Source organism: Narcine bancroftii, chromosome 6 (genome assembly GCF_036971445.1).
Source record: "Narcine bancroftii isolate sNarBan1 chromosome 6, sNarBan1.hap1, whole genome shotgun sequence".
NCBI classification, from domain to species: domain Eukaryota; kingdom Metazoa; phylum Chordata; class Chondrichthyes; order Torpediniformes; family Narcinidae; genus Narcine; species Narcine bancroftii.
In genome coordinates this window covers 140,731,374-140,754,685 of record NC_091474.1, presented here as the reverse complement: position 1 = coordinate 140,754,685, position 23,312 = coordinate 140,731,374, and the positions used below count along the sequence as shown (strand labels likewise).

At 40.1% G+C, this 23,312-nt stretch overlaps 1 protein-coding gene and 1 long non-coding RNA gene across 2 annotated transcripts in view; one reads left to right on the top strand and one right to left on the bottom strand.

Annotated features, from left to right (window-relative positions):
• Positions 1-2,006: 2,006 nt before the first annotated feature.
• LOC138736532 (uncharacterized) lies at positions 2,007-7,862 on the bottom strand. The gene is made up of 2 exons (XR_011340356.1): positions 7,444-7,862; positions 2,007-2,171 (listed from the first exon to the last, which is right to left on the bottom strand). It is a non-coding gene; the product is annotated as an uncharacterized lncRNA (long non-coding RNA).
• A 105-nt stretch (positions 7,863-7,967) lies between these two features.
• Positions 7,968-23,312, top strand: part of LOC138736530 (myelin transcription factor 1-like protein) — a 461,086-nt gene continuing 445,741 nt past the window's right edge. Inside the window, exon 1 of the mRNA XM_069886189.1 lies at positions 7,968-8,149. Within this exon, the coding sequence (XP_069742290.1) occupies positions 8,113-8,149 (37 nt within the window). The 5' untranslated portion in view covers positions 7,968-8,112. The remainder of the gene's footprint in view (positions 8,150-23,312) is intronic.

Genomic DNA, 23,312 nt, shown 5'->3' with positions numbered 1-23,312 from the left:
GACAGTGTGAGGAAACACTTGTCACGTTTGCTTCCATTGTTCTGATATCCACGAAATTTCGGCCACACATTTTGATTTGGATGGAATACAACTTTACCTGATCTAAGTCTGTGGCTGAGGAAGAGGTAAGTCAGCAATATGCTAGTGATTTTAAATTGCTGCAGAAGGATTGTCTCTTAAGGGAGCTCATATTCGATGCATGCTACATGCTGTAGCTAGGCTTTCTGCAGTCTCTTGTCTGTCTGATGCCCTTAAGCAGTGCCTGGTTTAATACAGCAGCCTTTGCAGAAAATGTAAGGTTATTCCTTTTCCTCGTTTTATTGTTCTTTTTGTGGATGAATTTGCAGCTTCTCTCTTGGCCTGTTGATATTTCCACTTGGACTATTATCACTTTTGTCCATGTGGCATTGCTATTAGCATACAGATGAACAGTAGTGGTCTTCGGGAGTTTTGATAAAAGGCAGACGTCCAGGTAAAATATGTAATTAGAGAAATGGAAAAAGTATTGAGCGGTGGTGGAAATCAAGGCCGTTGCTGAAGTTTATTGTTGTGGGATAAGGCTTGCAACCTTCCAGTCGATGCACTGCAGTATAGAGGGCTGGGTATTTTTTCTTTGCTTTTGAGATGTTTCCCTGGTAGTCTTAGGCCTAGTTAAGAGTGAAAATTCTGAATGCAGTGCAAAGGAAGTTCCGTCTATCTATCTGGTGTTTTACTGAAGCTCCACTAAGGTAATTTTTTTCTGCCTTTTTTAATGGCATAGTTCTGATTGAAAGTATGCATTGAATACCATTTAAAAGTTGTTATCACTTGGAAAATGAAAGAAAGTTTCAAGTTTGAAAATAGATTCTATTGGTTTTTTTTGCACTATATTTTTTTAAAATGTGAAGCATCAGTTGAATTACTTTAAGCATTTATGTGTGAATATCAAAGAGCATTCTAGGTGTTGCATCATTTCTGATTTAGTGAAGGATAGAAAAGAATGTGTTCATGAATTCAGGAGATTATTTTATGTTTCCTGAATTATCAGGCTGATTAATTCAGATTATCATTATAATTTGACCAGTGGTTCTAATATTTACTAGTATGCATTTAATCTCACAAAAACAATCAGAACAAGTATGAGTAAAAAATAGGGCCAAGTCCATAGCAGCAAAATGGAGTATTGCACAGCAGCAGGTTGAGAACATTGCTGGCAAACTTTTGCTGAAACGCTGAGTAGTGAAAGTGGGAAGGGTTGTTGTATATAAAAATAAGATGGTCGATATTTCTGTATATGTCTGTAGATAATTATATTAAATGTGCAGGGTGAAAAATAAACCAGCTTTGGCCTGATTGAATTAAATTAAGTATCCTGGAGCTAGAGTGGTGCCCATCGAAAATGGAAAGTATGTTGCAGTTAGTTTGAAACAAAATATAGCTTCCAATCCACATTTTGATAAATTAATGCCCTGATTAATAGAAATAGATATCAAGCCACCATTTCCCTTCCGTACTCATTGTACAGCTTGTCCTGTTTGTGACAATTGGTTTTGTGGAATGTTCTTCATTAAGAAATAAATTGCTGCCTTTAAAATAATACTGCATGTGTCAAATACTAATAATGCTATTTAGTACATCTTGATCATCATCTATAAATAAATAGATTGGCAACATTAACCATACAAAGCAAAGAAGGAAACTAGTACACCAAAACAGAAGGTTGAAAAACCTCCTGTGAGCATTCCTAACTTCGAAGGTTATAAAATTGCAAAAATATGCTCACAAAAAAAAATCTCAGGTCTGTAAATATCAAGTCATAATGTGAAAAACCCGAGTGTGATGGAGAGATACAGTTTTTGTATTTGAACTTCCAAAAACAATATTTAAAAGCTAGGTGCATTAGATATCTGGATTGTGAAATGTTTTGAGCAGAGCACAGCCCCTAAGAGCCTGCATCTTCTTTTTTAAGGAGAGCAAGCGTTATATTTAAGCTATGAGGGGGAAAAAAAGATCAAAAGTGCACAACGTAAGTCAGTCAAAATTTATTGTCAGCATTATTCCCAACTGAGGAAGTTCTCAGCATAGTGGCACCTTTGAACGTTATTAGAATGACACAAAGTGTTTTTGTTTTCAGCTTAAGAGTGGGGAACTTGTGCCTTGAGGACTGCGAGACTTTCTCAGCAAACATGTAACTATAAATTAAAGAAATGTAACAAAATAATAATTTTAGCAGCACTATCCATACATCTCTATTTCTTGCACCAGAGATGAGCTCATGTTGGTGCTGTAAACCTTTGATTTTTGTCATAGGGGATAAGCTTCACTTTGAAATTACTGTAGGCTGTAGCTATTTGAATGGGTGATATATATTCATCAGTGACAAACTTTTAATGCAGATTTATTGGCAGTTATTGTATGTTGGTCTCTTTAAATGTAGTTTGCCTTCATTTTAATCCTATCAAATAGTCAGGTATACACTGTTAGTTTTGTGTGCCTTGAATATTCTTTGCATTTATACAAATAAGCAACGTTCTTTTATTACCAAAGCTCAATTGCCTTGAGTATAATAGATCCATCTGACCATGCCAAAATGTCATTTATTTTCCAGATATGCTGATTGTATTGATGCAAGGAGGAAGAAATGCCAATTTTGGTTTTCTTTTCAGGTGCCAAGAAAGATAAAATTATCTCTGTTGGAGAAAGTCTTTTTATTATGTTTTAAATGTTCACATGTGTAAGTTGACTGAAATTGAGCAACAGCCAATCCCAATTGCAACTTCAAAAGTGAAATGGAAGTCCTCTTGTTCCTGTTTGTTTCTGTGAATGTGGTTTGTGTGATGTTATCTTTAATTATGCCATATCATTCTTCTGTTTTTAAAGTATGAAGAGTTTTACAAATATTAAAATTGTCTTGCAAGAGATGTTCCGATTCTAAATCACTTCACTCCATTTTATCATTCTAGATCCAATAGCACAGAGGATCTTTGCTATTGAAGTTATTTTAAAACAATAACTTCAATAAAATTTCCCAAAATGATGATATCCAAACAAAATGTTTATTTGTAAATGAGTAAAAACTTCTTTAAAACTATGCATACTTCAGTGTTGGTTGGATGGGAGAGGCTGCCACAGGAAATGCAGAAAATTGAGGCTGGGCTCTCACCGCTATGATTTAACCCTCCCCGATGAGCAAGAATGAAGCAGAGGACACTAAGATTTAAAAGATTTCCTGGCTGGTTGCATTCTTATATTGAAGTGGCTTTCTGAATGTTTGCAGAGTAATTGGAATGATTTCTGAGGTCGGGAGCAGGGCTAGAAATGTCATATGAATGTGGTGGTGGTGGTAATAATAGGAAGGGATGGATGTATGGGTTTCAGTTGGTGACAAAAGCAGCATCAGCCCTTCAATAAGGATAGCAGCATCTGAATAGTTGGCAGAAACCGCTCTTTTGAAGACCTTGCTTATTTCACAGGGACTCTGGTCAAGTTAACCACACAATTCAAGTTAATTTCAAGGGGAAAATAATTGACCTGGCAGGCTGTGTATCAATCTGTACAGCATGATGCAATCCTTACTGGAACAAGGGACTGCCTTCTTGCTTGTGAACTGTGCACGTCACTAACATCCTTGAACCTTCTTTCTGGCTCCTTCAACACTGCTGCTAACTCCATCCTATCTTTCCTCTGTCTTATGTGCACAGCTGTGACAAGCAGGCCACTAATTCCTCTTAAGTAGGAGCCTTTCTGTATTTTGCCAGTAGAGCCTGAAGCTGAAATGAAAGACTCCAGAAATTAACCTTGGAGTTTTTCTGACTGAATAACAAAATTGGTTTATCTCTGCCCAACTATTGTGTGAAAACCTTCAAATGATCATGCAAGAAAAAAAAACAGACAATACTGGAAACACTCAGCAGGTCTGGTATCATTGGTGGAACGTAAAACAAAATTAACATTTCAAATCAGGTCATAAAGTATAAAAATTGTTTTTTTTTTAAATTATTTTGCTGAAGACTTCCACCATTCTTTGTAAGTGTGACATGCATCCTTTTGGAATGGTCCAAATGATATCTGGGATGTAACAGTCCAATTGATGACATCTTCTAACCACAGCAATGCACCTTCTATTCACCACCTTTTCTGTCCCTAACCCCTGTCTCCTTTTCTCCAGCTGCCCACCCCTCTGATCAGTGAATCACCTTTCTGCTCTTTCTCTTTTCTCTTCTACTCTTCCACTTGTGTGGTGATATGTTTCCTCCATTGTATATAATTATGATTGACTACTGTGTATATATATATATATATATATATGTATATATATATATATATATTTATATATATATGGAGCTGGCCCGCCCACTGATGACTCATACCCTAAGGCTCCTCCCCCGTGGTCCTGGGCCATCGAGGTCAAGCCACCTCTCCCTTCCCACCATTCCTAAACCTGGATCCGGGCCAGCAAGGTTCTTCTGTACATTAAAGCCTATCGTTCCCTCTGCCTCATCTTTGTGGTTACTGGTAGTGCACTACAACCTGTAACCATCTATTGCTTCCTACTGGTTAATCTGTGCCCCTAACACATCTCCTTCCTTCCTCCTCTCCTCTAATCCTCCCCCCACCCCCAACATTTTTAATTCAGGCTTCTATGTTTTTCCAAATTCTTGACAAAAGACTCAGGCCCGAAACATTGATTGTCTTTATCTTCCTTTGGGTGCTGCGTGACCTGCTGAGTTTCTCCAATTATTCTGTGCATTGCACCGGACCTGGGGTACTCAAATACCCTTGTGGAAAGTCAGAAACGTAACTAGGCATCTTTAACCTAAGGTTAATCAATATTTTCCAGTCAATATGCTCATATTTAGAAAGGTTGTTTCATAACAGCTACACATGATTATATTAGCGATAATTGCAATGCAAAGAGGAAGAGGAACAAGAGGAGTTATCACTGAGGATGTGTGGAAGTTGAAGGGAAAATGATATTGAATAAAGATTTATTTTCTAATTGGACATCCTTGCTTGTGGGCATCTACCACCCTCAACAATGTGGTGTTGCTTTCCCCCCCCCCCCCCCCCCCATTTTATCTGCAGTCTGCTATCAGAATTAATCACAGGTACATATCCTTTAGAATTATTCATGGTGGATAGGAACAGTTGTTGTTCTGAGGGCATATTGTTACTATATAATGGACCATGCATGGTTTGGAACATCAGTTTTTGGGCTGCAGTTGTTCATAGCACAGTTTTCTCTCAGCTGCCATCTCAAATTTCATTTGTTGTTTTCCTTCGAGCCAATACACTAGCTCTGGTGAATGCGCCAGAGCCTTAACTGCAGTGCTTATGGCACGAGGTATGCTGAATGCAAGACAGTGACTATGTTGGAGAAACTGGTGAGTCTCTTGATTTTCCTTGAACCACAGTTATGACCCATGGGTAGCTCAGAGTTGCTTCTTCACATCTCCGGCAACCAATGTTCACTCCTGACCTTGCATGCTGTTTGTGAGGAATTTTCACGTTCGTCTCCCTGTGTGCGTGTGGGTTTTCATTGAGCATGCTGGTTTCCTCCCAGATTCCAGCAGCAGAGTGGTGGTTAGGTTAACTGGTCATTTTAAATTGCCCCAGATGCGGAGGTGAAAGGGAGAACTTGGAGAGGACGACAAGGAAATATTAGAATGGACTATTGGGTGGTCAGAACTAATTTAATGGGCTGAATGACCTGTCTCCTTGCTCTCTGACTCCTTGATGTTGTTTTGTATTCTCCAAACCAATATTGTTGAAATAATTCCAAAGAAATCAGAATTTTCTATTTCTTAGCTCATCAAGTCTTGTCATATGGTTCTTGCAGCTGTTTAGATACATAGCAAATAATTAAATTTCATTGTGTAATCTTTTTAAGATGTTAGGTTTTGAATTTGGTTTTAACATGTTTTCCATGCAAGGGCTACTGAGGACCAAAGATTTATTTCCAAAGAATGCATGTCATATACCATCACTGTCAACCACTATTTATAAAGTTTATGTATTGCTACTGTACTCTATACAATGAAATGAAATCACCCAATGGAAGTCCATGGACATGGTTTTCATTTGTACATCTCTCACGGACAAGAGGAAAATAGGGGCTATACAATACGTCAATGTCTTCTGCTAAGAGAGAGAAATAAAATCACAAAAAGCAACATACCAAAAAATCCAGAGATCTTTCTTCTAAGTAATATAAGAAGTAAAGAACTTGGACTTGATTTGGATGAAGCACAAAAAAGATTTTTTTAATGATAGCCTTAGTTGTAGCAAAAAAATGATGTATAATGTCAACCTGGAAATCAGAAGAGAGCCTGAGAGTACAACAATGGTACATAGAAATGAATAAATGTATTCCATTGGAAAAAATAACATATAATTTAAGAAATAATGTCAAGTATTCAAACAAATTTGGGAACCAAACAGGGAACACAACAGAGAGGGCCTACCGTGGACCTCCACCCCCTAAAATGACAGAATGAGAAAAAGATGAAATGAACTAACCCAATGTGTAAAAGTCGATGACCTAATTTTGTTGTTTATTTTCATTGAGTGATGACATTGTTTAATGGGTTTAATGTATCATATATGTGGAACGTTTAGTGGATGGGGAGGGGATGGGAAGGAGGGAGGGAAGGCAGGGGGGGGGGGGAAAGGGGAGAAAATGACACTGTATATTCAAGAGGGGAATGTTTGTGTGTATTTTGGTTAATATGGTTCATAGTGTGAAAAAATATTTTTTTTTAAAAAAAAAGCGAGAGAAGATCTAAGAAAGACTAATGATCCAGATGATCTACTGACAAACTTTTCAAATTTGAGAAGAATCAAATTGAATTTGGGTGTGTTACCCCCCCCCCCCCCCCCGGTGTTAATGGGTCAGTTAATTACTGTGAAAACTGGTGTATAAGGTGTGAAATGGTGGTCAACATTGAGTGAATCATACACCAATGTACAGTTACCATCAAAAGGGGAGAGGAAAGAAAGGAATCACATGTTGCTATAATACCATAAACAACATTAAATTGATACTGTAATGACAATCTTGGAAGTACAAGTTTTAAAGATTCTGATTCCATTTCTGTACTAAGCAGCTGCCAACAATGTTTACCTGTTATCAATCCCAGAGGTAGCTATTACCAGTATTTAAAACATATTGCCATGGCTGTAGCAAACTTTAATGGTTACTTAATTTCAGGTCTAGGCAGGGGTTAGCCTCCTCTAAAACATCCGATTGTCAGCGTGACTACCAAGAATGAATGAGTGATGAATGAACATTTATTGTCATATACTCAATGTGCAGATGCATTGAAATTCTTATTTGTTGCAGCCACGCAGTTACATAAGATACACCGACTATAATGGCATAATCTAAATTACCACAATATGCCACAAAGACAGAAAAAGAGTTAATAAATATTAAAGGATAAATATTAAAGGATAAATATTCACAGCACATAGCAGTCCGTGTTTGTTTCTCAGATAGTTTGGCAGCCCCAGAGCAGTTGATGCTTAAGATTATGGGAGCATGGGAAGGTTGAAGAGCCTGAAAGAGTTGGGTGAAAATGATCTGTTCTTGTACCAATATTGGTGTTGCCCAATGAAGTTGACTGGGCAATGCCATGGAACTTCTCCACACTGGTGTTCTTCTGAGGTATGTGCAGTAATTAAACTGTGGAGGTGCGGTTCCTGCTCAACCTCTCTCCGAGGCAGGGTGAATAATTACATGACCATTGTTTATCAGCAAAAACCATTGTGATGCAACTGTTTTTCTCTTTGCCTTTTGAAGCACAGGCATATTTTTTCCAGAGTCCTTAGTGGGCTGCTTGCCACTTTATTCCAAACTTATTCTAATTACTTGGGAGGTTATACAGTTGTTTGTAAGTGGTGGGGGGTGGGGGGTGGGGGGGGGGGGTGGGGTGGGGTGGGATAGTGTGATAATGATATTGCCTCACAAAATTTGTCAATACCATCAAGTCAGCAAATCTGTTTATTGGTCACCAAAGCTCATGATTTCCCAGGTTTAGCTGAGGTTTTGCATTTTCAAGCAAGGGATTTATCGGCCCAATCTGCTTATGTATTTGAAGTTACTTCAGATGCAGACAGAAAGAAAAGGGCCAAATGATAAAGTTCTTCAAATCGCCGAATAGAGATGAGGGTAGGTTCAGTAATTAGAGGACTGAAATTTACCTCACTTTTATTTATGCAAAATGGAACCAGTAATAGAATCCCTATTTCAATTCTTTAATTAAACTGTATGAAAGTCTGAAACATTAACTATGTATTTGGCATCTATTGTGCATTATCTGAGATTTGTAGCTTCAGAACTAATGAGAGGAATTTTAAAATGTGTGAGTGCTTACTGCTGGGTGTGGGCTGAGAACTGTGGGGGGAAAAAAAATGATTGAACAGGGGGACGTCGACTCAAAACTACCATCTTCCAGGTTATTTTGGAGGTGAAACATGCATGAGCAGCCAACCCACTCTCAGCCGGAATGTTTGCAATTTAATATTTTAATGAGGCCAGAAGCCTGACAGCTGCAGCAAGGCGATAACAGCTTAGAAGAGAGGCAAGTACCCATACCGTTCATTACTGCTGTTTGTGGGCCAGGAAGAACCGGGCTGCTTTCCTCCTGACCCACCAACTGGATTTCACGATTGGACTCATCCCCTGTGACTGGACCCGTCTTCCTGAACTGGAGCTAGAACGCTAGAATGGAGGGAAACTTGGACTTGCAGATTTTATCTGAAGCTAACGACCACCAATACTGACAATCTCCTATTGCGATCCCAACTGCTTAGCTACCATGGAGTCAGGTATTTTTACAGCACAGAAAGAGGCCTTTCAGCCCAAAGTCCACGCCAGTTGTTTTCTCCCTGAGCTAGTCCTGTTTGCCTGCATTTACCAATATCCTTCTGAACTTATCCTGTCAGTATACCCATCTAAACACTTTTTGAATGTTGCAATTATACACATCTCTACCACTTCCCCTGCCAGCTCGTTCCACATATCTACCGTCCTCTATGAGAAAAGATGCCCCTCTGTTCCTTTTTAAATCTTTCCCCTCTCATTTTAAATCAATATCTTCTATCTTTAGTCTCCTTTACATTGTGTTTTTTTTTAAAAACAATGACTATTCATCTCATCTATGCCCCTTCATGATTTATATTCTACTGTAGGGTCACCCCTCACTTTCCTATGCTCCAGGGAGAAAAGTGCTAGATTCCCCTTACAACTCAAGTCTTCTAGTACTGGTAATGTCCTCATGAATCTTTTGTGAATCCTTTTCAACAGAATGGCATCATTCAATAATTGGTCAATCAGAACCTCGCACAATACTCCAAATGCCATCTTAACAACACCTTATACAGTTATAACATTTTGTCCCAAATTCTGTACTCAATGCCCTAGAAAACCTAGCTGAGTGTGTGTGTGTGTGTGTGTGTGTGTGTGCTTTATTTCTCCATATATAATATACTTTTAAGCAAGTAACAATCAGTACACCATATAAAGAATATCTGAAGACTTCTCCTTAAAGTTGACACAGCTGAGTTCACACTAAGTTTTATTATTATTCTCCATAAAATTGCAGAACATTATTTCACAGATCATATTGAATCCAGCGCATCCAGCTCACGCTCTCTTCTCACTGTTACCATCAGGAAAGAGGTCTAGGTGCTGCAAGACTCGCACCATTAGGTTCTGGAGTAGCTGCTACCTCTCCACCATCAGACTCCTCCACGACATACTCAATCAAGGACTCGTTTAAGGGCTCTTACTTTTGCACTTTATTGTTTTTCTTTCTCTCTCTATTGCACAGTCAGTTCATTTACATTTCTGTATTTGTTTACATGTGTAAATGAGGTTATTTTTGCGCTGATAATAAGTGGTAATTCTGCCTCACTCAACAGGAAAAAAGAATCTCAGGTTTGTATGTGATATCATGCATCTACTCTGAAAATAAATCTGAAATCTGACACATCAGAAATATGCCCCCACTTCACAGCGCTTGACCTAAAGAACCAAACTATATCTCTGTTGCACCATTGCGACAAGGAATGTACGAAGGACTTTATCATCAATGGATGGATGTTTGCAGAGCTGGCAGTGTGTGAAGTGAGGGTATGGAATTTGAGGTGTGCACACAATGCAAGGAGGCCACAATATGATTAAGGTCATTTGGGTGAGTGGGAAAAAGCATAGCAGATGAATTTAAAATGAATGAACATGAGATTATCCAGTACAGTTCTAAACACAGAAAGGCATATAATTTTGTGAATAGATGGTGAAACTAGGCCTGAAAGGAAGAGTTTAGGTGCAGCAAGTGGTTTGGAAGACAATGCAGGAGATATGAGTACAGAGCAAGAATATCTTTCTTGGTGAGACCCTATCTGGACTTGTATGGTTAATTTTCATCATGTTGAAGGAAAAACATTCATAGAGTTTACTGGAATAATTCCGAGGATAGAAGGACTGACATGTGAGGAGAGGCTTCATTAACCAGAGTTTAGAAGAGTGAAAGGGGATCTTGTGGTAATCGATAACATTCTACTGGGGCTTGGCAGAATGAATATCAGGAGCTGGAGAATCGACATCTAAGGATGTAACCATTAAATCAAAATCTGTCCATACTCTTATGTACTGTCAGACTGAGACCACCTGTTAATTGGAGGAAGAACACCTCATCAGACTGGGCACCCTCCTACTGGACTGCATTAACATCGATTTTTCCAGTTTCCATTAAAAATACCACCCCCCCACCAATTTTCCTCTGTCTCCTTTCCTCTAGTTCTCATTCTCTCTCTCTCTCTCTATCTGTCTCCTTTCATAGAGCCAAAATGAATTATCACCTTTCCTCATCAAATCCAGTGAACATCCATTGTCTATTGGTCTGGATTCCTCCTCCTCCCATTCTTCTCCCTTTCTCTCCCCAGTTTTTATTCAGATGTCTGCCTGTTTTTTGCTTATACCTTGATGAATGGCTCAGGCCAAAAGCATCAGGAATATATCTCCCACTGGATGCTGTGACACCAATTGAGTTCCTCCAACATTTCTGTGTGATTTTGCTACACTCACAGAGTCCATAGACTTCCGTGCTTCTCTCAAAATTGAAAGAACTTTCTTCAGCCAGAAAGTGGTGAACCTATGGTGTTCTCCACCACAGAAAGCAGTGGAGACCAAGATATCAAGTGTATTCAGGAGAGTGTTGCAACGATTAATGATAAAAGGAAAAAGTCAGGAATATGGTACTAAACTGGATTGCTTCGAGGCAGAGCAAGCCTGATAGGCGAGGGTTGATGTCAGAACAAGTCTAATCAGAGGGCATTAGGGTAACTGCGGGGCGGGGGGGGGGGGCAGGTGGTGGGGAGGTACAAACTGATGTTTGAAAACTCACAGAGCAGGGAGGGGGAGAGCAGGTGTCATGAACCTCCTCTGTGTGCCACTGACGTAATGGATAAATGCGCTGCTTATATCGCATGGAGACTAGTGATGCTAGTGCTGTGGGTGGGAAAGCACAATTACTCATTTGGGGGGGGGGCAATGTCTGCGAATGCCCCCCTCCCACCTTGGCACCTGCTGTATGATTGGCTGATGAACTGCTTGAATAAGAATCAAATAGGCTGACTGCATCCAGGTACATATGACAATGAACTTGAACTTGACCTATTCTTCAAGCTTCTGTCAACTATCTTCAAAATGATTTCAGTTCATATAACAAAAGTTGCAACTAATTTGTGTACGGCAAGCTCTCTGAACTTCAGCGTCATTGCAATAAAGCAGTATTAGTTATGGGGAAAATATTGGTCTGAACAACTTGGAGATCTATTTTGCTTTTTAATCAGTATCTCCCTCTGTTTATCCAGTAATGTCTTGGAGAACTCTCGCAAAGAATATCCAGATTTTCTAAATTCATGTTTATTGTCACATATACTGAGGTGCAATGAGTAAGTTCATTTGCGAGTCATTCAGCTGGTCATCCGTGGTCCTGCAGTAAAAATGTAGTACAGAGCGCAGAGTTACAGAGATATCAGATAGAACAAAGCAAAGGGAATCGAGTTCAACAGTTGAAGACAAAGGAGGGAGTGGTCATCATCGGAGTGGGCGGGTCAGAGTGCTAAGGATTTGGCTCATCAGGCTTCAGCGAGAACAGGAAGAAGTGAGGAATACCCAGAGTTGGTCAAAAAGGGCCACCCTATTCGAGGAACAAAAAGGATTCAGCAGGTAGGCACAGGTAAGGGCAGGTTTATTTTAGATATATTTTGTACATCAAGTCAGAGACAGTTGGAATGGCAGTTAAGGCAGGAGAATGTTCCTCTTGCAAAATGTGGGCCATCAGGAAAGACAGTAGTAAGCCTGATGACTTAATCTGTGAGAAGTGCATCCAGCTCCTGACAAGCCGAGCTGAGGAACTGGAGCTGGAGTTGGATGAATTCTGGATCATTCAGAAGGCAGAAGGGATGATAGCTTGGAATTACAGGGACATGATCACACCAAGGAGGCAGGCAGAGGTTAGATGGGTGACAGTTAGGAGAGGGAAAAGGAATAGGCAGGCATGCAGGGCACCCCTGTGCCATCCCTCTCAATAACAAGTATACAATTTTGAATACTATGAAGATGGGGGTGAGGGGGGTGAACAACCTACCAGGGACAAGCCACAGAGATCAGGTCTCTGGCACAGAGTCTGCTCCTGTGGCTAAGAAGGGGAGGAGAAGAGGCAAGCTGTAGTGATAGGGGATTCCATAGTTAGGGAGACAGATAAGAGGTTCTGTATAAGAGATCAAGTATCCCAGATAGCCTGTTGCCTCCTTAGTGCCAGGATCCAAGATATCTCAGATTGAGTTTAAAGGATTCTCAGGAGGGAGGATAAGCAACCAGATGTCGAGGTCCATGTAGAGACCAATGATGTGGGTAGAAAGAGTGAGGAGGTCTTGCAAAGGGAGTTCAGGGAGTTCAGCTCTCGGTTGCAAGACAGGACCTCCAGGGTTGTGATCTCAGGATTGCTAGCCATTCCATGTGCTAGTGAGACTGGAAATGGGAAGATAATGCACCTTAACACGTGGTTGAAGACATGGTGAAGGAGGGAGAGTTTCAGGTTTCTGGATCATTTGGCTCTCTTCCAGGGAAGGTGGGAACTGACGGGATGATTTATATCTGAACTGGAAGGGGACAAATATCCTTGTGGGAGGGTTTGCTATTGCTGTTCAAGTGGGTTTAAACTAGATTCGCAAGGGGATGGGAATTAGGGTGCAAAACCAGATTGAGAGGAGGAGGGAAAAGATTATGTTGAAATTGCATGCACTGTTGGAAGTCACTGGGTTGAATGTGGTGGAAATGTTCTCAGGTACATCTATTTCAATGCAAAGAGTATTGTAGGAAAGGGAGATGAGCTTAGAGGATGCATTGGCCAGTGGAATTATGATATTGTAGCCATTAGTGAAGCTTGGTTGCAGAAGGGGTAGGACTGGCAGATCAATGTTTCGGGCTTCTGTTGCTTTAGACATAATAGAATTGGGGGAGGAATGGCATTGCTCATCAGGGAAAATATCACAGCTGTGCTCAGGCAGGACAGACTAGAGGATTTGTCTACTTTTGCTATATGGGTGGAGCTGAAGAAAGGGAAAGGTATTGTCATAAGAACTCATGGGGTTGTATTATAGACTGCCCAATAGTCAGTGAGAATTGGAGGAGCAAATCTGTTGAGAGATAGCAAACAGCTGCAGGAAACATAAAGTTGTGATAGTAGGAGATTTTACTTTTCCACATATTGACTGGGACTCCCATACTGTAAAAGGGCTGGATTGCTTGCAGTTTGTCAAATGTGTTCAGAGAAGTTTTCTAAATCAATATATGGAGGTACCAACTAGAGAGAGTACAATACTGGATCTCCTATTAGGGAAAGAGACAGCACAGGGGACTGAAATATGTGCTGGGGAACATTTTGGGGCTAGTGATCATAATGCCATTAATTTCATGTTAATTTTGGAGAACAATAGATCTGGGCCTCGGGTTGAGGTTCAAAATTGGAGAAAGGCCAATTTTGAGGAAATGAGAAAATATCTACAATGCGTGGATTGGGATAAATTGTTTTCAGGCAAAGATGTGTGAGGTAAGAGGGGGACCTTCAAAGGTGAAATTTTGAGAGTACGGGGTTTGTATGTTCCTGTCAGGATCAAAGGCAAGGTTAGAAAGTACAAGAAACCTTAATTTTCAAGGGATATTGGGGATCTCGTTCAGAAGAAGAGAGAGGTGTAAAACAGGTATAGGCAATATGGAGCAAATTAGGTACTTGAGAAGTGTAAAAAATGCAAGAAAAATCTCAAGAAAGAAATCAGGAAGGCTAAAAGAATACATTAAGTTGCTTTTGTGACAATATGATGGAAAATCCTCAGTGTTTCTACAGGTATATTAAGAGCAAAAGAATAGTAAGGGACAAAATTGGTCCCCTTGAAGATCAAAGTGGTTGGCTTTGTATGGAGCCAAAAGAGATGGAAAAAGTCTTAAATGTTTTTTTCTTTCATCAGTAGTCACTCAGGAAAAGGGCATCATCACGGGAAGTAAGGAAAATCAGTAGTGAGGCTCATGTAACCTATACAGATTAAAGAGGAAGAAGTTCTTGCTGTCTTAAAGCAAATAAGAGTGGATAAATGCACAGGACCTGACAAGATATTCCGTCTGACCTTGCGGGAGGATAGCGTAGGGGCTCTGTCAGAAATATTTAAATGGTCCTTAGCCATAGGTGTGGTGCCAGAGGATTGGAGAGGAGATCACATTGTTCGGTTGTTTAAAAAAGGCTCAAAAGCAACCCTGGAATTTATAGGCCACTGAGCCTGATGTCAGTAGCAGGTAAATTATTTTGGAAGGTGTTCTAAAAGATTGGATAGCCATGGACTGATTAGCGACAATCAACATGGCTTTGTGTGTGGTAAGTCATGTTCAATCAATTTTATGGAATTTTTCAAGGAGGTTACCAGGAATGTTGATGAAGGAAATGCTGTAGATGTTGTCTACATGGTCTTTAGTAAGGCCTTTGACAAAGTCCTGCATGGGAGATTAGTCGGGAAGGTTCAGACACTAGGTATTCATGGTGAAGTATTAAACTGGATTCGACAATGGCTGGATGGGAGAAGCTAGAGGGTAGTGGTGGATGACTGCTTATCAGGTTGGAGACCTGTGACTAGTGGTGTGCCTCAGGGATCAGTGCTGGGACCATTGTTGTTTGTTCTCTATATCAATGATCTGCGTGATAATGTGGTAAATTGGATCAGCAAGATGGCTGATGACACTAAGATTGGAGGTGTTGTAGACAGCAAAGAAGGTTTTCAAAGCTTGCAGAGTGATCTCACCAGCTAGAAAATGGGCTGAAAAATGACAGGTGGAATTTAATACAGACAAGTGTGAGGTGTTGCATTTTGGAAGGACAGACCGAGAAAGGACATACATGGTAAATGCAAGAGAACTGACAAGTGGAATAGATCTGGGAATACAGATACATAATTCCCTGAAAGTGGTGTCACAGGTGGATAGGGTTGTAAAGAGAGCTTTTGGCATATTGGCCTTCATAAATCAAAGTACTGAGTATAGGAGTTGGGATATTATGTTAAAGTTGTATATGCCAAATCTGGAGTATTGTGTGCAGTTTTAGTCACCTAACTACAGGAAAGGTATCAATAAGATAAAAAGAGTGCAGAGAAGATTTACTAGGATGTTGCCCAGACTTCAGGAACTGAGTTATACGGAAACATTAAATAGGTTAGGACTTTATTCCCTGGAGCCTATAAGAATGTGTGGAGATTTGATAGATGTGTTTAAATTATGAGGGCAATAGGCAGACTAAATGTAGATAGCCTTTTTCCACTGAGGCAGGTAAGATACAAACCAGAGGATGTGGGTTGAGTGAAGGGGGAAAAGTTTAAAGGGAATATGAGGAGGAACTTCTTAACATAGAGAGTGTGGAATGAGCTTCCAGATGAAGTGGTGAATGCAGGCTCAATTTTAATATTTAAGAGGAATTTGGACAGGAATATAGATGGAAGCGATATGAAAGGCTATGGACTGGGCAAAAAAATGGTTTGGCACAAACTAGAAGAGCCAAAGAGGCCTGTTTCTTTGCTGTACTGTTCTATTATTTTACTGGTGTGAGGTTCATTCAAGAGTCTAATAAAGGTGGGACAAAATACTGTCTGTGAATCTGGTGGTACATTATCTCGCACTAATGAATCTTCAAAGTGATGGGATGAGGGAGAAGTGAGTGTGACCAGGCTGGGATGAATCTTTCCATGTTGGTTTGATTTTCTGATGTAGCAAGAAATGTACATGGAGTCGGAAAGGGGTGGGGTGGTGGTGTGTGATTGTCTGAGCTCCATTCACAACCCTCTGCACTTTCTTGTGGTCTTGGGCAGAGACATTTCCCTACCATACAGTGATGCATCCATACTGGATATTTCTGAGGGAAGCAGGTGACATCCCAAATTTCTTCAGGCTTCTGAGGAAATAGAGGCCCTGATGAACTTTCTTGGTTGGATCAGTAGCGGTTATTGGAATATTTCACCCCATATAACAATACTGTCATCTATCTCCACCTCGGACCTGTTGGTGTGGACAGGAGAGTGAGCTCCATTCCTCTTCCAGAGGTTCATGTCCAGCTCCCTAGGCTAGCTGATGTTGTTGTCCTGGCACCAAATCATGAGTCTCTCTTCTGTTTGAAATGCAGACTATGATGGTGGTTTCTTCTGCAAAGTTAGAAATGAATTTGGAATGGTGTTTCACCACACTGTAATGGATATAAATAGAGGAGAAAGGGCTGAGTATGCAGCCTTGATGGGGTCCTGTGTTAAAGGTGATCACAGAAGAGGTGTTGTCATCAATCCTCCCTGACTGCAGTCTGCAGTACAGGAAATTGTGCATCCAGTTGCAGTGAGAGGGGGAGGTGAAGCTAAGGTCTCAGTGGTTGGGGACGATTTTTTTTGGCACAATTGTATTGAAGGTGGAACTACAATTACTGTGTAACAGTCAGGCCTGATTATCCAGATGTTCCAGGGTTGAGTGTAGAGAGACGGAGATGGCTTCTGCTGTGACCTTTGTAGAAGTGTGCAAATGGAAGTGGATCGAGGCTGGAGTTAACATGAGCTATGACAAGTTCTCCAAGCAATGATATGGTGGTTCTTTTGCAGTTATCTGGACTGTACTTTTTTTAGGAATAGATTAATGAACTGGAATTCAAAAAGCCAGGTTCTGAAACATTATCTCTATTTTTTTTAAGCATAACGTATGATTTCAGTTTTGATGAAGTTACGGAACAGGTATTTTCAGGACAGGTAAAAATTGGCAGCATCTATTGTCCTCTCTTTGCATGCACCTTTCATTGGGAACAGTATTCACTGATAAGTCTGTCACCCAATAGTCCCTCTGCTTCCAAAGTCCTCTGGCTGATGGAGAGGAAATAAACCCAAAAATATGGAAAATGTTAAATCATGATAGTAAAACAGATTTATAGAAAATACAGGTAAATTAACTTATAGCAATCAACTTTCAATAGAATAGTTTTTTGCTGAATGCTCAAAATTTTTGAAAGTTGGGGTCACTGAAATTAGTATCATAAACTCAGCTCCAAAAAGAACATCTTGATGGAAGAGAGATCAAGTCTGATTACACTGGACAACAAATCTTTCCAAAAGGTTTGCTTCCTGAAAAGAAATTGGGGATTAGGATAGAAAAACTTCAAGCTGAACACAAGTATGATTTCAAATTTGCTGTATCCTGTCAGAAGTCGGAGAAATATTAACTTCTATTGAATTTAGCCTGTTTAATCGCATAAATGATGCTGACACTGCGTTAGTTCAACTGACCTAAAAATGTTTTGCTGTTGATTTTCATTTGCACTTAGCATCTCATGCCAGTCCATTGATGGATACTACCTTTCCATGGTCACCATGTCCTGGTGAAACCTTTCACCATGATCGGCACTGACTGCACCAAGATCAGCAGGGAAGAAGTCCAAGTGTGAATGTGTAAAATGAATTTTTAATGATGTGCTGCACTTTATGGTTTTGTATGCTCGAAGGAAACTTAAAATATGAGAGGAAATCATAAAAATAGGTTACCTCTAAAAAACGGTACGTGATAGGAAATTTTTCAGGTGATTTTTGTGATAAGCAACCTCCAAATCCATAAAATACACCCAAAAGTGTTCAGGATGAAAAAAATATTTGTTGTTCGGTTATTTTGATTAGGATTCACTCCGTTTATATTTATTTCCACTAGATGTAGAGTTGAGGTCGTTAAGAGGCTTCTTTAAGAGAATAGGTTGCAGGGAAATAACAAGAAGAATAATTTTGCTGTGAGAGCTAGCATGGTCTCAATGGACCAACTGGCTCCTTTGAAGTCTTAATGAAATATATATGCCAATGAAAAGTTTATTCTGTCAGTAGAATGTGTTTTACTCAGGTGAATGTGTTGTAATCCCACAAATGCTCAATCAACTGCTAGTTGTTCTCTGTATTTTCTTAATTTTCTGGTTCGTCCTGTCCATGTTTTGTGGATTGAAGAAGGTTGGAGGAGGTTGCTTTCAGAGCAGTCATTTCATTGTTGAATAAATCCTAAATTAAAATTCCTGGATAAATTAGTCGGGGCAGGTCACTTCAGATAGATGTGACCCTGAGCTCTTTATTCTGAACATTCACATTTGTAATGAAGTCAAAAGCTTTGACAATCATGTAAAGAATTTTACAGCTGTGAAATCTTAACATATTTTGTGCATATAGGTGGTTAATAATTTGTATTTCAACTCCAATGCATGGTTTTTGCCTTCTCATTCTATTTTGCCATGGCTAATGCTGTCATGGTGCTTATGGCATAACACGCAGTTTTGACAGAGGCTGTGACAGGAAACACCGTCCTCTCGCTTTGTGTCAGGAGCTAACTAACCTCTTCTCTACTGCAGTACTTAGATTTTCACATACCATTTCAGTCACTATTTCTTGTGATGTTTAGAAATTACTCAGTCTGCTCATGAAAACATTTGATCTCTGCTGTACATATGATATGGGCTCAAATTACATGAAAGATGGTGAATTCCTTAGCAATTTATCATTTGGGAAAGGTGATCGTCTGTGAGATGTGATGCCAGTTTGGGTCAGCAGGCTGATGGTCTATGAAATATTGCATCATTTTGCATCATCAGCTTGTTGTGTCTGTCTGGGGCTTCGCCTAGAGGCAGCTGCAACTAAGAAGTGATGACGCTAACAGAGGATGAAATAAAAATCCACATGATATGAAAAATATTGATGGATGGCTAAAGATTACAGACAGTAATTCAGTCTCGCGGTTCAAATGACAAACACATTTCCTTTGTGGTAAATTTTGAATATCGCAACAGGATTACTGCTTTGTAATCCGTTTGCCACCCACTCAGTTTTCTCCATATAGCACACTTCCAGGCAACTGTTAAAAATGCCTGCAGAAAGCAATGTTGTGACTTGTGTTACTTTCCACCTCCACATCATTCTCCAGTCAGGGAAAAACCTGCTCAAAGGCAGACCCGAATCCTGATTAATGGGATTCAAATGTTTGTTAAATGCTGATATTAGCAGAGAAGAACTTGAATGATTGATTTTAAAACTTAATTTCACAAAATCTGCAGTTAAAATGGTGTGATGTTGAAGTGGCATGAGATCACATCCGATACCTATATTTCAATTTGGCTGCCTTCACATCTCATGTATGCTTATTGGTTTGTGGTAATGGTAAATTGCTCTATTACAATGCAAGATATTTGATGAAAATAGATTGTGAAAAACAATATTCTCTATATGGCTTGTAATGTCATTTCTGATGAATTATTTTGCAATACAATCCAATTAATTACAATGGTTTAACATGGAGTTCAATTCAGGTTAGCTTTGGCATTTATTTTTGACTTGTTCAATCTTGCTACCAATGAATGTGACTTGAATTGTTGACTGACCTACTGCAGAAAGCAGCCATTAATTTGACATATGCTGACTACATTTGATCTCTGCTGTACATATGAAATGGCCTTAAATTACATGGAAGAGTGTGGTCCAATTGAGACTATATACTTGATGTTTCCTGAAATCACTGCGGTACTCCCTCTGAAAATTGTGATTGAATCTGCTATTGCCATCTTTCCTTTGGGCAGTGACAACATCATTTTTTTTTCGCCTGTTCACACTCTAGCATGAAGTTCCTGTGCTCCCTCCCCCTGCACTGACGCAGATAAGCTAGGAATTCAGCTGATGTGATCACTGTCCCACTGCATCTGAACTCAGTGGTGACAGAAACCTAAAGCCTCAGTAACCAAAGATCAGGCACTGCACATCATCAGGCAAAAATGTACTGCTTAATCATCAGGCATCATTAAGCTTGTCATAATGATGGGGGCATGGAGGAGGAGTTCAGAATTGGCATTTTGCTTTGGATGAGGGCAGTGGTTGGGTGGTGGAATGGGAATGGTACCTGAAGATTGGAAAGGAAGGAGCCAGTATTCTGCATGCTGTAGCATAAGCCGCCTTCTGGTGGCCAGAATACCCGACTGTAAAGGCACCTATTCTACCCCAATATGGCTGTCGGGTGGCCACCTGAAAGTGGAGAAACCGGCCCCGAGGAGCAGTTACCTAACCCTCCTTGGGTAGGTATATTCTCCAGCTCAGTGCATCCCCCATTGCACCTGAACGCGAACGCAGGAGTGACTACAGAAATCTGGGGTCTACAAATGGTGCACGTACATACAAGACATTTCAACACAATTAAGAAAACAGTAAAGAAATTATTAACTCTCTATAATGTAATTTGATTTACTTATATTAGTGATGGCCATCCGTACATTACCACACTAACAGAAGTATTCTGATATTCGCAATACAGAGGCTTGCAATTCATTAGGCAGCCATCTCCATTTTCCCATCCGTGGCGCCAGCCACCACTTCAAACAAAGTTAGCTTTTTTTTATTTAAAAGTCTCTTTTGCCATCCTTTGCTTTCTGCAAATGTATTTGCGTATGCTTTCTTAAAGCCATCTCCCTGTTGGGTGCGTATCAAGGGTTGAGATCAGTGAAGTGTTTGTCTCTAGGTACAGAAGCTAGTTTCCTAAATATGCTCACAGGACACAGACAGTCCGCAGGAGTCGCGTTCGCTCGGACACGGCTCTCCTTCAGCCAGCACATTCAGGTGACGGAAAGGTGTCTTCTCCACGGCCATCTGAATGTCCCAGCTGCACCTGCTGGCGCATTATCTGCGTACAAGCACCTGAAAGCAGCTATAGAAGACATGAGGTATTTTCAGTGAGATTCTGAAGTTAGGGTTGATATGGGCGGAAACTCAGTGGAGTACCTGGGGTATAGGAGCCTCAGGGTGTGAGTGCAGGTACTCCCTTACTTACGACCGTAATTTGGACCGAAGGATCGCTCGTATCTAGGAGTGGATGTTTGTCGGAATTGCGTACTTACTTTGTTGGTGTCCTAGCGTCCTTAGGCTGGGCACGGCCATCTTGATTCCTGTGCGCATACGCGAGTCTTCGGTTAGTGCGTGCACAGTGAATTAACATATTGGAGTTAATTTGGCACATGCAGAAGAGTTAAGCACCCTAATACCCTAATATTGAATTCACGCCCTTAACCCCAGGATGCCGACTAACAAGGAAAGTACGCACCTTTTGGTTCCTACGTGCTCTGTATCCCTTTCATAGTTTGTCAAATACAACATAAACTGCATACATTTGGTATTTTTCCTTTATATTTTTTAACAAATTTTCGGTCGTATTTGCATAGGTCACAAGTCGGGAGTACCTATAAATATTTACTTGTATTGCCTGCCTCTTAGTTCAGCATGACAGTTTTACGGCCAGTAATAAGACCCCACAGGGTAACCTGGTCCAAGTTCCTCTGCAGTGTTCCAAAAGGAATGTCATGTGTAGAATGCCCATCCCTAATGTTGGAAACCTGTAAATGGGCATGTGATTCACAGCAGGGTGGGTCTAGTCAAACCTGAGGGGCTGACAGACCACTGAGCAATAGAGACAAAAAGAGGTCAGGAGGGATGTTTGAGGCTGGCATTGGAGTTGAAGCCCAGTGCGGGATCAAAAGTGTGGGAAAAAGGTACTGGAGGAGGGAGCTCAGGGAATTGGCAAAGCTCAAGAGGAAAAGAAGGAGGAAGGCAAAGGAATATCTTGATGAAGGGTTCATGCCAAAAACGCTGACCATTTATTTTCTCACAATGATGAACCTCGACCTACTGAGTTCCTCCAACAGATTTTTTGTTGCTCCATCAAACTTCTTGATTTGCAGATTAAATTGATCTTCAGCCATAAGTGGTGTAAGAAACTGAGCCGCATAATCCAGAGTTTAGGAAATTGCCTGCGATGGCTTTAATTGTTAATGAACCTCTCGAGTTAAATTCTTTGTGATCTTGAAAACTGCTAAATTATCCTTTTATCTCTTCTGCTGTAGGGAGGACAGGTACTATTAACACAGTTTCTTTATATAACTGAAATCCTTGCTCTCTCACCATTCCAATAAATCTGCACTGGATCTCTAATGCATTGACATCTTCTCAAGCACCTGATGCCTGGAATTGGCCATGATCATTCAACTCGTACTCAACAAATGTTTTGTGCATAATTTCCTTGTTTTGTTTTCTGTGGAAAATTGTTAAAGAGAGTGAAAATTATCCTTGATTTGTGAGCAGTAAATATTGAAAGGAAACACATTTTGGAAGCAAAGTACAAAGTGCAGTGACAGCAGTGTTTCAGCAACTCCATCATTTTGGCCCAGCTCTCTTCTCACTGCTCCCTTCAGATAGAACAAACAAAACTCCAGCACTTCTCCATTTTTTTCCCCCAACATCCATTTGGCCCTTAAACCTCCCTGTATCATCTAACCATGACACAACTTTGAGACCATCAAAAATTGTCTGCACTTTGAAAACAGGATTTTCTTTTTGCTAAAAGTTTTCCTATTTATCCTTTTTATATTTATTAACTTTTTTCTCTTCATTGATTGTGTTAAGTTGATTTCTACAAATTGTGTGTTTTACCTTCTTGTGGATCTACAGCAAGCGAGAATATCACTGTTTCTGCACGTTCTACTTGTATATATGACCATGACCTCTCAGCATCATTATCATTTTAATATCAGTGTCCAACAAAATTTCAGTGAGCAAATCTGAATTTTTTTGGGGGGGAGGAAATATTAATGGATTATTTAAACCAAATATTAGAAATAAAACACCAAAATGGAAACCGAAAATGTTGAAACATTAAGCCTATTCAAAGTTGGCTGTCTTGCGATGTTGACTTTGTTCTCTCT